This window comes from Denticeps clupeoides, chromosome 3, assembly GCF_900700375.1.
Source record: "Denticeps clupeoides chromosome 3, fDenClu1.1, whole genome shotgun sequence".
NCBI lineage: Eukaryota > Metazoa > Chordata > Actinopteri > Clupeiformes > Denticipitidae > Denticeps > Denticeps clupeoides.
In genome coordinates, this window is record NC_041709.1 from 22072849 (window position 1) to 22087698 (window position 14850).

Genomic DNA, 14850 nt, shown 5'->3' on the forward strand with positions numbered 1-14850 from the left:
CCAATCTGAATCCCACGCCTTATTTTTCTTCTAAAAAAAAAGCTGTTCTGGAACCAAGGACCTGTGCTGTCGCTAGACGTGGGTAAAGTTGGCAAGGACACTTCAGAATGGGAAGTGGCGGCCTACTGGGTAAGGAAGCGGACTCTTTAATCGCAGGGTACTGTCCCCACACACTGCTCACTAAGGGTGATGGGTTAAAAGCAGAGGGCACATTTCGTTGTGTGCAACATGTGCAACAGTCACAACAACAGTCACATGTTCACATGTCGATCACAGACAGGAGAAGGATGGTCACACCTGAAGCGTCCACGGGGTCTCTCGGACTGGATGGACATGTAGCTGGTACTGCTGACGGCACTGCTTGCTCGAGATGCCACCGACCCATCGCTCATTTCACTATCTGAAATGTTGTCGCTGCCCGACATGTCACTGCTCCGCCTCTGCTGCTTATACATCTGTCCACACAGAAAAAACAGTCCTGGTAAGCGCATTAGGTTTGGCGAATGGAAGAATGAATTGTATTGTGTGATGGGACACCTTTGTTTTTTTCTATAGAGTTGACTTCAAAACATAATTTCAATTAAGATGGCATCATTGCTGTATGTACATTTTTACATTTTTCTCTCTCACCTTCCGCCTGGCTTTGACATCTGACTCCTGTTCGTGAGCTGGACTGGCACTGGAGGAACGGTAGGGCTGTACCTTCACCCTCAGCTGCCGTGCAGACTCCTCTGCAGCAAGAGCTGAGAGAGAGAGAGAGAGAGAGAAGCAGAACCCCGTAAACATGGCTAGCGAACATGGTTAATGGTATTTGTATTCATGTCTCCTCTCATTCACGTGGTTACCTTATTAACCTTGTCAGTTTCTTTAGGTTCATCTGTTGCCTGATGACTTTGTCATAAATGATATTTTCATAATGTACTGTAGCGAGTTGCAGCCAATAGGGTTGTGGAGGCAGCGAGGCCAGCTTCTACCCTCCCTTAGGGTGAGGTTTAGCTGATTTAATGGGCCGTTGCCTGGAAGTTGGGGTTACTGAGAGCAGGCAGGGGGCCTCAATGCCACCACTGATGTCCTGCTGCAGTCCTGTAGATGTGCCTCTTACTGGTGCCAAGGGTCCTGGCTGATATAAGGCTTCTCGGAGCTTCTCGCCTGTTACTTTCTTTTCCCTCCCCATCGCCAAGCTTGTCCGCTACAGTACATTATTGTGTTCACACTTTGTGCAAATACCCCGTCGGTGTTCATTCTGTAGCCTTAAAATGTAGTAACATGTGGGTCTAAAGTTTCAGCTACAGGAAGACTGCTGAAACAAACAAGCTGCATAGGCGAACTGTAGCACATATATACTGAGGGTTGTGGGGAAAAATACAAATAAACTGCTATATGATGCAAAAACAGCTTCATTTTCTTGGCACATTAGAACTGAAGATAGCATTAATGTCTGATAGGACTCATATTACACATCCATCGAGTGTTGAAGGGGAATGGATACTGTGACAGAGTGTCCAATTGCAAATAGACAGATGGTAAAAAAGAGGCAGGATTCTCTGCACAAATGTGCAGCTTTTCTCTGAGGTTTAGAAAGGTTAGAAAACGTTTACATTTACAGCATTTATCAGACGTCCTTATCCAGAGTGACTTACAATCAGTAGTTACAGGGACAGTCCCCCTGGAGACACTTTGCTCATGGATTCAATGGTAGTAAGTGGTGTTTGAACCTGGGTCTTCTTGCTCACGGGTGAGTGTGTTACCCACTAGGCTACAACCACCAGTTATTATAAAATTATTATTATAAAGTTATTCTGCTGACTGCTTAACATTCTCAGACACAAAATCTTGTTGTAAATTCAATACTTTTAGTATTTTATTATTGATATCAATTAGCACTAGTATCAACACCTAAATTCCAGTTTTGCATCTGCTGGATCACAGAAATCACCATCAGACTACACCAATTTTTCAGCAGACAGTCCCTATCCCGGCTACCTGGGGGACCCGATGTTTACATGATGGACAAACTTTAAACATAATTCTGCAGCACCGAACTTGCTAGAAAATGTAAAAACCAAGAGCACTGGAAGTATTTCCAACATCAACCAGATGAATGAGGAAAGCCATAAGTTGTGAATTATACACGGAGCTTGTTGTGTGGCATGAGAAGCAGCTATTGCTCTTTTTGGTTTGGCTCAAAAACATTAAAATACATTTCTTTCATTTGTTTATTCATTGATTTGTTTTGAATTGTTTGTCCAATAAATTCTTTATGTGATATATATAGTGTTCTAACTATATTAAAAATATCTGAAAATATAATTTATTTATTAAAAAAAAAAAAATAATAGTTTAGATAAGTCCCTGTGTTTACTTTTTTCTCCTCCTATAGTATTGAAAATAGAATCGAGTACCATCCTTAGTACGGGCATTGAGTTCAGATACTGGATTTTTCAGATACTGAATTTTCAGTATCGTGACAAGCCTACTCAGCAAACAGTTTTCCTGAATGCATACTCTACTGTATGCTCACCCACACGTGTTAACTGTAACATAGCCCACCCCGGCAGAAAATACCATTAATATTCAACATATAGAGTTGCACTGTGAACGTCCGTAGACACACACCTTGCTCTATACTGCTGCTGCGTGCTGGGAGCTGTGGTAACTGCCTCCCCCGACCTCGGGGCGCTCCTGTGGGAGGAGAGTGACTGTTGTGCGCCCTGAGAGAGACACAAAGAGGAAAAACGAGAAGGAAAAGGCATGATGAGGTAGCCATCAGTTTCTGGTCAACATTAAGAATATTCTGGGGCTGCTTTGTTACATCACTGGGCGTCCAGCATGCACCTGTCTGGTCTCGGGGAATTTGGACAGGAACCCCCGAAAGGACGCAGTGGGGGCACCTTTCCACGGCTGCCCCTCAGGATTGAGGTGGGCTGAATTCTGACATTGCCACCAAACAAGATGTGAATGAAACAAAGAAGACAAGAAAAATGTGCACAAGCCAAATGAATGTAAGATTAATCCAATCAGATAAACTAATATGGGCCATACGAATGAATGAAAAAGTAAAAAAAGTTTTATTTGTTGCATGCATGGTTTATATGCATGCTAGTAAACATGACTTGAAAATGTGCGTTTGAGTACATGTGATGGTGAGTGAGCTTACCTGTCATTTTCAATGCTCTTCTTGTTTGCTTTTTGACAGGGTGGCCTGTCCAGACTTCCAGACAGTCTGAACATGAACAATGGGTGGATGGATAAAAAAAAAGAGAGAAAGCGAAGGAAAAGCTAAATGGATTTGAAATGAGAAATCATTTTGAGAACTAATTTTCATTTTTGGCCTTGCTCTGAGATATGAAGCAGTGTGCACAGTCTAAATTCTGTATGACGGGTACTTGATCTCACTCAAAATGGGGCCGATTGATTTCTAAATAAAGATGCACTGTGACAGCACAAAGAATGCTACATTCAGGGAACATTTAACAACATTAATATTATTCTGCTGCATTTGTTTCAAGCAATAAAATGTTTTAGCACTGAAACCAAATGATATTCTTTTACTCAGCGACAAACTCACAAATAATTTAGTCAGTAAAACAGTAACAAAAAAATTTTTATTTGAAACTGGGAAAATCTGTAAGGCACAAACCTTGAAAAACCTTACACAATTAAGTTTTATTCATTAAATCAATTTACAACAAACACTAACCAAGGAAGGGGGAAAAAAGAAACACATACAAACTCCGGTTCCAGTGTCGCAAATAATCTATCCTTATAAGTCAAGTCATTTTCATTCCAGAATGGCATCTCAGTGAAATCCATTTGATCCAAAGTTACACAATTTCAGAGCCAAAACATTACCTTTCTCGCTCTGGTGAGTGGAAGCCGGTGTCTGGTCTTAAACATGTTGTACTTGCACTCCTCACCCTGTCCAATGCTGGCTGTAGATCACTGCAGAAAAAGAAAGAAAAGAAGACAGAAATATTAGTCTCGTGCACTATGACTGTTCACATTAAGTGGTGCTCTGTTGTCAGTCACCCAAATACTGCCAAGAACTTCAAACAGAGTTGTACCATGTACTCAGGTCAGACAATAGATGTTCCCTCTCTCAAACAGACATTTTTTTCTTTCTTCCTCCCCACATCATCCATGGGGCAGCAGTTCTTACCTAACGCTGACCTCATCAGTGAACCTAAGCACCCGCTGGGGTAAGGCGCTGCGAGGAAGAGCACCGCCCCCCTCAGGTCGCAGTGATGAGTTCCTCTTTAGGCATGCAGGTAAGGTGGAGCTTGGTGCAGAAATAACAAAAAGCATGCAGGAAGGCCAGTAAAATGAAACAAACAAACAAAACAAAAAGGATGAATAGAGTAGCATGCCTTACACATATGCAGAAACATTTAAACATGATGGTCAGACTAAAATCTGTATCAAAAAGGTACAAATTTGTAAACCTGACTCCTCTGCATGGAACAATACTGCTAATAATAATTCCAACAGGATGCAGCATTGAGATGCATCCTCAGGACAGGATTAGAGAACAAATAAAAGTAAATGCTTCTCTTGTGTGTGGCTAAAAGGCCTACAGCATATGTAACCTACAGGATCATTCACAATCAGATGATTCACAACCAGCAATCCTGCCACGTTCACACAAATAATGACACAAATATTCCTCCAAAGCCATTCCACGTGACCCTCCCTGCACTGTTCAAACATATGCATGCAGATTAAACATACATACATGCTTGCATAAACCCATTAATTCCACTTAACATAAATAAAAAATGTAACCAGATTCATCCTTCCAGGGGACTGGATTTGAACCCAACTGATTCCTCTTAAAAACAAATCCAACAATTCCCCAAAAATCCATCAAGTATAACAAATAAAATGGTGATGATAAAACAGGCCAACCTCATAAGAACTCAGAATCTCTAATGCCTCCTAATATGTGCTTCAAAAGCTGACTGACTAACGTGAAAATAAAAATGAGAGAGAGAGAGAGATAGAGAACAGAAAGGTGTCAAGTCGGAGGAGATATCAGAAAGAACCGGCAGAAGCTTCATTTGAACCCGAGGTACTACATTAACACGAGACATTACCACAAAAGGGACACAACAGACACCGTTTAGGCCAACATGCTGTTGAAATTAAACTTCCTGTCAGACCATCGCTTTTCAAAGAGAAAATGAAAAGAAGCCAGGGTTTTGTCATGTGACCCTCTTACCTGTAGATGTCCTTATGAACACCGTTCACTAAGAGAGGCATCTTTGGTGGAAGCGTGTTACAGTGTCTAGCTAAGTTCCTTGTAATGCCAGATCATGGCAACATGCAAAATGAAACAAATAAAAACATGAAGGCAAAGGTAAACAAATGAAAAAAAATATATATATATATATATATTTAATTAAAATATTCATAGCTTGAAACTATAATCTATATTTTACTATATTTCCCAGCCTCTATTGCCTTTTATAGGTCTTTGTACGTGATTAAAAAAAAAAAGCATATTGTTGAACAGGTCCGAAGGCGCGTTCTATAACGATGGTTGTGGAGTAGTTTAGGGACACGACCTCTAGTGCCAGCGCTTTTCATTTTACCTTTTTGTGTGCAGGCACTCAGCACTTCCACCCCGGATTGATCTGTGCATCTCAAGGACTTCGCTGTGATTGCCAAGGTGTTGGTGACACATTAGGGAATCATCAACCAAACAAAAACAACCCAAGCACAAAGTAAGAGGATGGAAAATATCAGACAGTGAGGAATGCATAAAGGAAACATTAAAATACAGTACTATTAATGAGACAATGAAAATTGATTGAGCTCATGGAGGATTTTTTTTTTAGCACTATGAGTTAGTAAACTGTATTAGTAGTTATTAGTATATTTACACCTTTCCACTTGTAAATTACTTGATTTATTAGGAAAATAGCAGTTTTGTTATTAGGTAAAACAAATAAATGACGTTTAATACTGAAGTCATGCAAGTAAAACAAGTAAGAAATGTATGATATGCATGGACTATGAATCTAATAGAATATGTGCTGTCTGTGGATCAATTGACCTTCTCTCTCTGAAAGAGGCTTGAGTGGTGTCTTTACCTGTCCTCTGAATAATCGTAGTCCGAGTCTCCAGACTTGTGCTCTTGGTGAGAGTCATGGTAGCAGGATGGGGAATGAGAATGACGGCAATTATGATTGATTTCATCCAAACTCCTGAGACAGACAGTGAGAGAGAGAGAGAGAATTACAGATGGAGAGACAAATATGATACCCAAAACCATTTAGGTTGTTGACTGTGGGAGAGCAATGGAAAAGACAGTTGCTGTTCCCTCCTGCAGGACTGGGAGTGAGAGATTATTTCATAATAATGAGGGAATGAGGAATTTTGTGTTTTATGTAACAGTGCCAGTTGATTTCCCACTTTTTAATATTGCCATAACAACACAAATTTACATTTAAGGCATTTGGCAGACGCCCTTATCCAGAGTGACTTACAACGTGACAAATATTGTCACTTTTTATAGAGTGCACTATTTATACGTGTATGGAAATGTATACCTCTGCATGTGCACGTGTGCTGGGCGTGAGCGAGCTCTGTGTGGCGAGACGGATCGGGAGCGATGCTGAACACATCTCTGCTGCTCTGGTACTAACAGGGTGCTGGACTTTTCCTTCTCCCTGGAGCTTCGGTCCACTGCTGTGCACAAACACACACACCACACACACACACACACACACACACACACACACACACACACATATATCACACGCATACGTGTACACATGTTCATATGTGTGCACATCCATATAGACACACACACAGGCAGAAAGAGTTATTGCCTTGCTCATAACACTGACATCCACAGTCTACAGTAGCCCTGTCAATCATCTCTACCACAACGCAGCTCCAATGTAATTCAGTTCTTATAATTCAACATGGGAGTGTGTTTTTTTTAGCTGTTGCACAAAACAGCTAAAAAGCCTCCACTTTATACTGAATTGTACAATAAGAAATGGCATTGGCTCAAAAAGGGTGATTGACAGTCCTTTTCTATACATGCCAAAGACAGGTAGCATCAGTAGACGGTGCTTAATTTATGCATCCAAAATCCACAAGATCTAAGAATGTTCCTGTAAAAATAGCCAGATAGAACTATATCCATACTGCACAGAAAATAAAAAGAAATATTTTAGATGATGTATATCAGGGGTCAGCAACCTTTAACACTCGGTTTTCACAAAAGAGAAAGCACTTGGAGCCTGACATGTAAAATTGAGCTAACACTGCATTTATTATTTTATGCTATGTATTAAAAGACTAGCGTGTTGCTTGTGAAATTTTATTCATGCAAAGAAAATATTTTGAACGTTTCGAACTCTGAGTTTCAATCGAAATAAAAAGCCTATACATGCCTATACAAGTATACATGCCACAAACTAAAACTGACTATTGATAATTAGGATTGTAGTTGCGGGGCGGGCCAAGGATTCGCAGTGTTTAAAATTCTAAAAAAACCCGGCAGGACATGTTCGGGGAAATAAGCAGATCTGGTCACCGTAACCTATGGTGTTAGCTATTCGAACTCTGCACTTATCTACTTAAATTCAACATATGCAAATCATTAAACACTAAATATTGCAAACAACTGTTTACTCACAACACAGGCGTCAGACTTTCAAACTCTACTCTACTTGAACAAACTGATTAACAGCTTGGTGGTGGTGGCCAAGCTGGGTGGCGTCGAAAAGCTTCATAAATGCACATATACTCATATACGGCATTTTTGATATTGCATTTTAATGTTACAAGATCACAATAATCTTCAAGTTTCGAACAACAATTAAAAAAACGAAACACTTTATTTTCCAAAGACACAGGGAGCCCCAGTGTAAGGATGAAAGAGCCGCGGATTGCCGACCCCTGATTCATATGAACTTGGGAGGACCTTGGTGTTTTGACATGGAATAGTTGATATAATTCTATAAAAGTGGATGTGTGGATGTTCCAAAACACTTTCATTATGTTATATGTATAATGCAAAGTGTCCTTTAACTTCAAAAACTACATCAGGCTCTACTGGCATGCAGCGACGAGTGGCATTCCAATAACAAGCATGCAGGCTACTGAGTGAGTCTCTGGTGAATTGTTGTATGTCCATGTGCCTAGCAGAGGAGGAGAGAGCAACTATCAAACTGATATTTTTTTAACAATAACTTATGGCTCACGTTTCCAATATTTTCCAAACTTGCAAAAAAAAAAGGAATTGTTCCTCTCTCAGCCTGTGCTGAAACTGTGCAGTTACCAAAGCAACCATGTCCCCCACCCACCTGAGGACACTACTGTAATACAATCATCATAATCTGTCTCAATGATGCGATGAGATCCTGAGACACACGTGCACACCCGCATACACACACACACACACACACACACACACACACACACACATACACGCACAATGCCTTAGATTAGCACTCCGCAAAATGTAAATGCACTGAATGATAATAAAAGGAATATTACATTTAATAGCACACATGAGCAGTAGCAGATATGATGTACATTTTATTATCTGGATATTGTAGGAAGAAATCAAGATGCATGAACCAATATAAAGTAAACCCTCCAACCACCACCCCCCAAACACACACGTACAGACAAAATATTGCATGACAGCTGCAATCAAATGTAAGAACTTTCCAAGCAGGACTTTGTGCCCACGAACACTCACTCTGTAGCTTCTTGCTGGGACTGTCCCCATGGGTGTGTCTCCGTGGCAGGCACGGTGAAGGCTGAGGCAGAGGCAGTGAGGACACGTCATGTGTTTGCAGCTTGTACCAATGAGGCTGATCGTCCAGTAGGGCGGTCTCAAGCTCAATAAGAATCTAGAAGACAGGAAGGCAGAGACGTGAGAGGGAGAGAGACAGAGAGAGAGAGAGAGACCACAAACATTTTCATATGTGTACACACACACCTCTCCCAGGAAGTCACTCTCATCCTCCTGTGCTCTTGGTTGGTCCCACACTGTGATCTCCAGCATGCGCTCTCTGAAGTCCCGCCGGTGGACATTTGAGTACAAGAATGTCTGGTTCCATTTGGGCTGGAGGCTCTTTTTGACCGTCTTTGTCCTCCGTTTGCTCTTGTCACTGAGAAACATCCATTTCAAGTTCTTTTTGTAAAAAACAGGTTTTGACGCACAAGAGAGCAACACTGTAAAACCCCATTAAATACCTTCAGTGCATGTGTTAGCCCAAGTTTGTGCAGCTCAGTAACATAACTATTTTAAAGATTTAGGGTCATCAGAACCAGACCTGCCTACCTCCGATCAGGCAGGAAATACATTTTGACATAGGGGTTCCTGGGACGGCCATCCAGTCGTGGAGGAAGGTCTATGGCTTGTAGGACGTTGACAATCAGCTGATGATCAACTTTATCGTACAAAAGTTTTACCTAGATACAGAAAAAAGGTTACCTAGATACAGAAAATACAGAAAGAAACATACTTTCTCTAGTTCTTAAAAAAAACCTAATAATCCAAGATGCACATCTCTGCTTTTATGAATAGTGTGAATAGTATAGAATTATAAGGAGTTGCCGGGATCACAAATAAAAATATTTTCTCAAGCTTATGTACCAAACAGGAAATAAATAATATATATATTGACAGGGAACTGAATATATGGAATGAAGTCTGAATATATGGAATGAAACTCGAATATATATTTCTCGAATATATTACTGAATAGATGGAACAGACACCTTTTTTCCATCACTGTGGTAAAAGCACACATGTATTTCACACTTTTCCGTGGCTGCACTCACCGACAGTTGTCCAGGCAGGATCAGGGGCAGGTCTCTGCGGATGCCAGGACTGGTGGGGGACATGACAGATATGGACGGCCGCTCTATATTCTCAAAGGAACTTGAGCCAGCTAGGGTTGTGAAAAGTTGTGGTTAATATTCAAAACACACTCTCATCTGACACCCTTTTTTTTCATGTGCACAAAATCAATTCTGAGGCAAAACGCGTCCACAGAATTGTGTCCACATTTAGTCCACAAAAGCGAGAGGTCATCACGTTATTTTGCTCTCTGAAATCAAATGCAGCGATCAGCAAAAAAGATTTTCACCCCAACGCCCAGTAAAACCTGGCTTGTTAGTACAATCCAAAGCACATTTAGAAATACTCACTAGACTCTAAAGGTGGATGTCTTGAATCTAGGATTCGTGGCGTATCCCTATAAATATAGGACCACAAATAATCACAATGTAAATAGACATTTAAGCACTCGAACCAGAAACAGGTTCACCAGACACCAATGCACACTGGGACAACAGCTACCAACTCACTCACAGTGGGAAGATTTGGAGGAAGAGTGGGAAAGCTCAAAACTGACACGAATAAAATGGCAAATGATGCGAACAATGCTAAGACAGCCAACACCTTAGGACAGAGCAGGATCAGGTCTCCATAAGGTCAGGCACCGGGAGACTACTGCTACGTCTAGGATTACAGGTCTTTACTTACTGATAGGCTTTATACACTTTTTTCAAGAAGTTTTTGGAAAGAATGCGATGGATAGATCTTTTAACAGGAGGGGGGAAGAGAAAATTGGGACAAAGTGTGAACTTTCCGGTAAAATCAGGCAATATGCACAGGTATTGCTAACGCAGCGCCATTTTTGGGCAGCGGGGGATTTTACGCGTCAACAAGGCAAATTTCATAAGCGTTTAAAAACATTCTACTTACCCAATAGGCCTTGAAACAACAATTTCAACTTGAGGTGCATTTTTTGATTCTAAAATGATGTTGTACACTTCTTTCTTGGTTGCCCCAGGCAATGCTTTGCCATTCCACTGTAGCACCTCATCGCCTAAAAAAAAACAAAATGGGCTACTACTTACTTACAGGCCACAATAACTTCCCAGAAGTGTTGATTGCTGGTGTGCAATTTGAACATCACAGCGTGACAGAACTGCTCTGCCTGCTCTTCCGATTACTGCTATTACTTACTAACACATGGGTGTTTGAACATCAATTAAGTCAGTCATTTCTGCTTCGTTTCCTATGTACTTCAGACAAACCAGTAGCTGTATTCCCCAACGCTGCCCACCTGCCCGTAAATGACCAACGATGTCGGCAAGGCTCCCTTTCTTGACTTTGGTGATGAAAGCCCCAAGTCTCCCACTCTCTGTCATCTTCCCACCAACCACCTGAGGATAGATGGAGATACCCGATGGTCTAGCACAGCAGTTAATAGATCACATCAAGATTTTCTGGCATTGAACCCTTAACATTCTAAGGATCATATCTCATTTCTTATTTTTCAGCTAATGCATGTTGTTAATGCTGTAACTACGAGAAGAAAAAAGAATGACATTTGAGTATGAGCCCCAGTGGGTCCGAGCCGGTGAATTGAACACTGGAGTACAGCCCTGAAAGATATCAGGCCGTGGAACACAGGCCTTGCCAGGCTCACCTTAAGCCCCAGGAGGGAGCCAGCCTCCCTTGGCAATGCTGAGCGCTTGCTCAGGGTGATGCGGCCGATTAAATGATCTCCCTCTTTGGATGGCTGCCACGTAACAGGATGCTGTGGAGAGAAGGCCAGTGGTTTTTAATCCCATCAGTGAACGAGACGTTCTCTATCGCTATTTCTCCACTCCCTCGCTTTCATCAAAACACACACACACACAAACGCTTAGTCTAAATCTCGCAGGTTCAGTGAGCAGGGCCCTCTCAGTCTCTCGAATAAATACACACTCAGATTACACTGTATTACACTCACCTGCACTGAGACAAACCTATTTTATGAGATGCAAAATACTTAACCCTTTCGCACAGGCTGGTGTCTGATATCATATGCTACCAATACACAGAGCCTTTAAATGACGCTGACAAAACTGTCGACACTGTACCGTCCCAAAGAGCCTGCAGGGGGGGCACTGATATAACAGGTCTGGACTAACAAACCCAGTGAAGAAGAGTAGCGCATCAAGAAAGTTCCAGATTGTCTGCTTACATGCCACACAGCAGGGTCCCAGTCAACTGGTGAGACAGAAAGGAGAGCGTTAAATTAGAAAGGGAGAGATATTGCTGTGCATTGCAAAGGTATGACATCAAAATTGCATTTCAGTAATGAGGTGTCAAGGAGAAAGCCAATTCTGTTCAGCACATTCCCTGTATATCACAAGACCGACTGAGATCTCTGACATGGCTCTTTTACACACTGGCACTGGATTCAATTGCTGGAATTTATATTTTGATGAAAAATGATTTGATCTGTATTAAAGAACGATTGTGTACCATACTTTTGAATTAAAAAATAAATGTTGCATGGTGGCATTGGATGAATAAATAGAAGCAGTTACAGGAAGTTGTACGAGAGCATATACTGTCAGCACAAAGCATCTATAACCAGAGTGCTCTGGGAAAAAAATGACTTAGCCCTCATATTCCTGGATTGACCCGTGCTGTCTTGGCGAGGGCAAAGAAGGCCAATTTCACCTCACTCACCAGCCATTAGTGGGCACTGTTCTAATCTGGCTTAAAAAGAAACATCATGACGGGGGAATTTGAGGCCAGAGAGACAGAGGGAGAGAGAGATGCTGAGACATTAATGCCAATGAGGTGGTGCTACCATCCCGGTCGGGACTAGCTCAGTCAGGGTGGTGACTCGGCTTTAGGCTACAAAGTCCCAAAAATGGATCTGATGCACCACTGCTAGCAGATGACTTGACACCAGTCAGTCGGAGGCATTATGTCAATCACTGACCCAAATCCCAAATCCGTTGCCCTCGAAAAAGGGAATGCTCTGAAACTTGCATGAATGTAACTGAGGCACAGTCAAAACAGAATACATGATGACGCCATCATTGTCTTTTGCAAACAACTACGTAGTTTGAACACCAGCTATCTAGCAAAATCTCAGTGATGTTAAACTGACTTTCCAATATCACAGCACAATACCTTTGACCCCTCTTTGATTTCTTACTTTTTCCACATTTACATTTAAATTTACATTTACAGCATTTATCAGACGCCCTTATCCAGAGGCGACTTACAATCAGTTACAGGGACAGTCTGCCTGGAGCAACTTAGGGTAAGTGTCTTGCTCAGGGACACAATGGTAGTAAGTGGGATTTGAACCCGGGTCGTCTGGTTCATAGGCGAGTGTGCTACCCACTAGGCTACTACCACCCTACCACATTTAAATGTTTCACATCGTCCAGAAATATATTACATTTCACAAGTAAACCCCAACTGTGTAAAACTACATGAGAGGCAGCGGTGCCAGGTAAGGAAGAAGACCCGTAATCAAAAGTTTGCGGGATCAAATCCCGCACTGCCAAGTTTCCCCACACACTGCTCCCCCGGGCGCCCACTGTCATGGCTGGCCACTGCTCACCAGCATTTACATTTACATTTACATTTACGGCATTTATCAGACGCCCTTATCCAGAGCGACTTACAATCAGTAGTTACAGGGACAGTCCCCCTGGAGCAACTTAGGGTTAAGTGTCTTGCTCAGGGACACAATGGTAGTAAGCGGGACTTGAACCCGGGTCTTCTGGCTCATAGGCGAGTGTGTTACCCCTAGGCTACTACCATCCCAGCACACATTTCACTGGGTGCTGTGATGGGATGTGTCACATGTGACAACTAATCACTTTCACTTCACTTTCATTTTGAACAGGGGTGAACCTTCCCAGAATTACCCGAAGAGCGCAGCAACGACTCATCAGTCACAAAAGACATCCAGAAAACTTCAGCCGTTCCTCCACAGCCATGTAAAAGACTCACTGCAAGTTATTGCAAAGGCTTGGTTACCAGTTACTAGGTTTAGGGGCAATCACTTTGTCACACAGGGTTGTTTGGATTTTTTTTCCTCCGTTAATAATAAAATATTTCATGTTATTTGATGATCTGAAACATTTAAATGTGACTAACATGGGAAAATGTAAGAAATCAGAGGGAGGGCAAACTCTTTCTCACACCACTGCAAGAGTTGTGGACGTTTTTATTGGAAATGGGAAGCAGGAAAGACTCACCTCTGTCAGTGATGCACTCCATCTCCATGTCCTCACAGCTGGTGTACTCAGGCGTGGACCCACCTTCCTCTTCAGAGCTGCTGATGGACATCTGCCTGCGGTTGCCACCACGTCTGCCTTTGCATACACGTAGCTGGGGCGGCCATAGAGACTCGGGCTGTTCTGAACCAAGAGAGTCAATCCTCCGTGGGCCCTCAAAGGCCTTTTCCCGTTTGGCCCGAAGCGACCCTGATTCGGGGGGCTCAGGGTGGACGCGGGGACCCCAATCTTGTGCTTCCCTGAGGTCTGGTGGAGGGCCGGCTCGGGGACCATGGCCCTGTTTGAGGTCGGAATCCTGACTCCCGCTACCACCACTACTGCCCCCGCCCCCCACGGTCCTGTTCACTGAATATGGCCGGTGGTTCTCCAGAAGGGCCTTGCGCTCCTCACAAACTGCCTGCCTGGACGACCGGCTCCGAGGTCCATCGCACCCCTCCCCTGACCCTAACCCGACCTCATTAATGGCCAGATCGCTGTGGTGCCGCTCATGGCGTACCTTGGACACCTTGGCGTGCATACGCATCTCCTGTTCCTCCTTTTGGGGCTTGACTGGATACCGTGCCAGGTTGGGGTCACTGCGATATCTTGTCTGAAACTCCTCCTCACGGCGCTGCCTCTCACGCTCCTCGTCCTCTTTTCGTCTTCGGGGATCAGGTGGCATGCTAGATGCTTCATCCTCCTCTTCCTCTTGCGAGCATCCTTTTTCTAAAGTTGGCCCATCCCGCCGCTGACCGGGAGGACGCTCTAAAGATGACTGCTTTCCGGGGCCCC

General features: G+C 42.8%; 1 protein-coding gene across 1 annotated transcript in view; it reads right to left on the reverse strand.

The window, feature by feature from the left end:
• rims1b (regulating synaptic membrane exocytosis 1b) overlaps positions 1-14850 on the reverse strand; it is a 50283-nt gene that overhangs the window by 7188 nt on the left and 28245 nt on the right. Inside the window, 23 exon segments of the mRNA XM_028974483.1 lie at positions 298-455; positions 631-743; positions 2617-2711; positions 2836-2931; positions 3158-3223; positions 3853-3942; positions 4160-4279; positions 5219-5296; positions 5592-5654; positions 6093-6206; positions 6552-6690; positions 8322-8378; positions 8723-8876; positions 8966-9137; positions 9311-9441; positions 9814-9923; positions 10183-10229; positions 10520-10576; positions 10742-10865; positions 11106-11205; positions 11472-11582; positions 12012-12037; positions 14041-14848. Of these exon segments, the coding sequence (XP_028830316.1) occupies positions 298-455; positions 631-743; positions 2617-2711; positions 2836-2931; positions 3158-3223; positions 3853-3942; positions 4160-4279; positions 5219-5296; positions 5592-5654; positions 6093-6206; positions 6552-6690; positions 8322-8378; positions 8723-8876; positions 8966-9137; positions 9311-9441; positions 9814-9923; positions 10183-10229; positions 10520-10576; positions 10742-10865; positions 11106-11205; positions 11472-11582; positions 12012-12037; positions 14041-14848 (3029 nt within the window).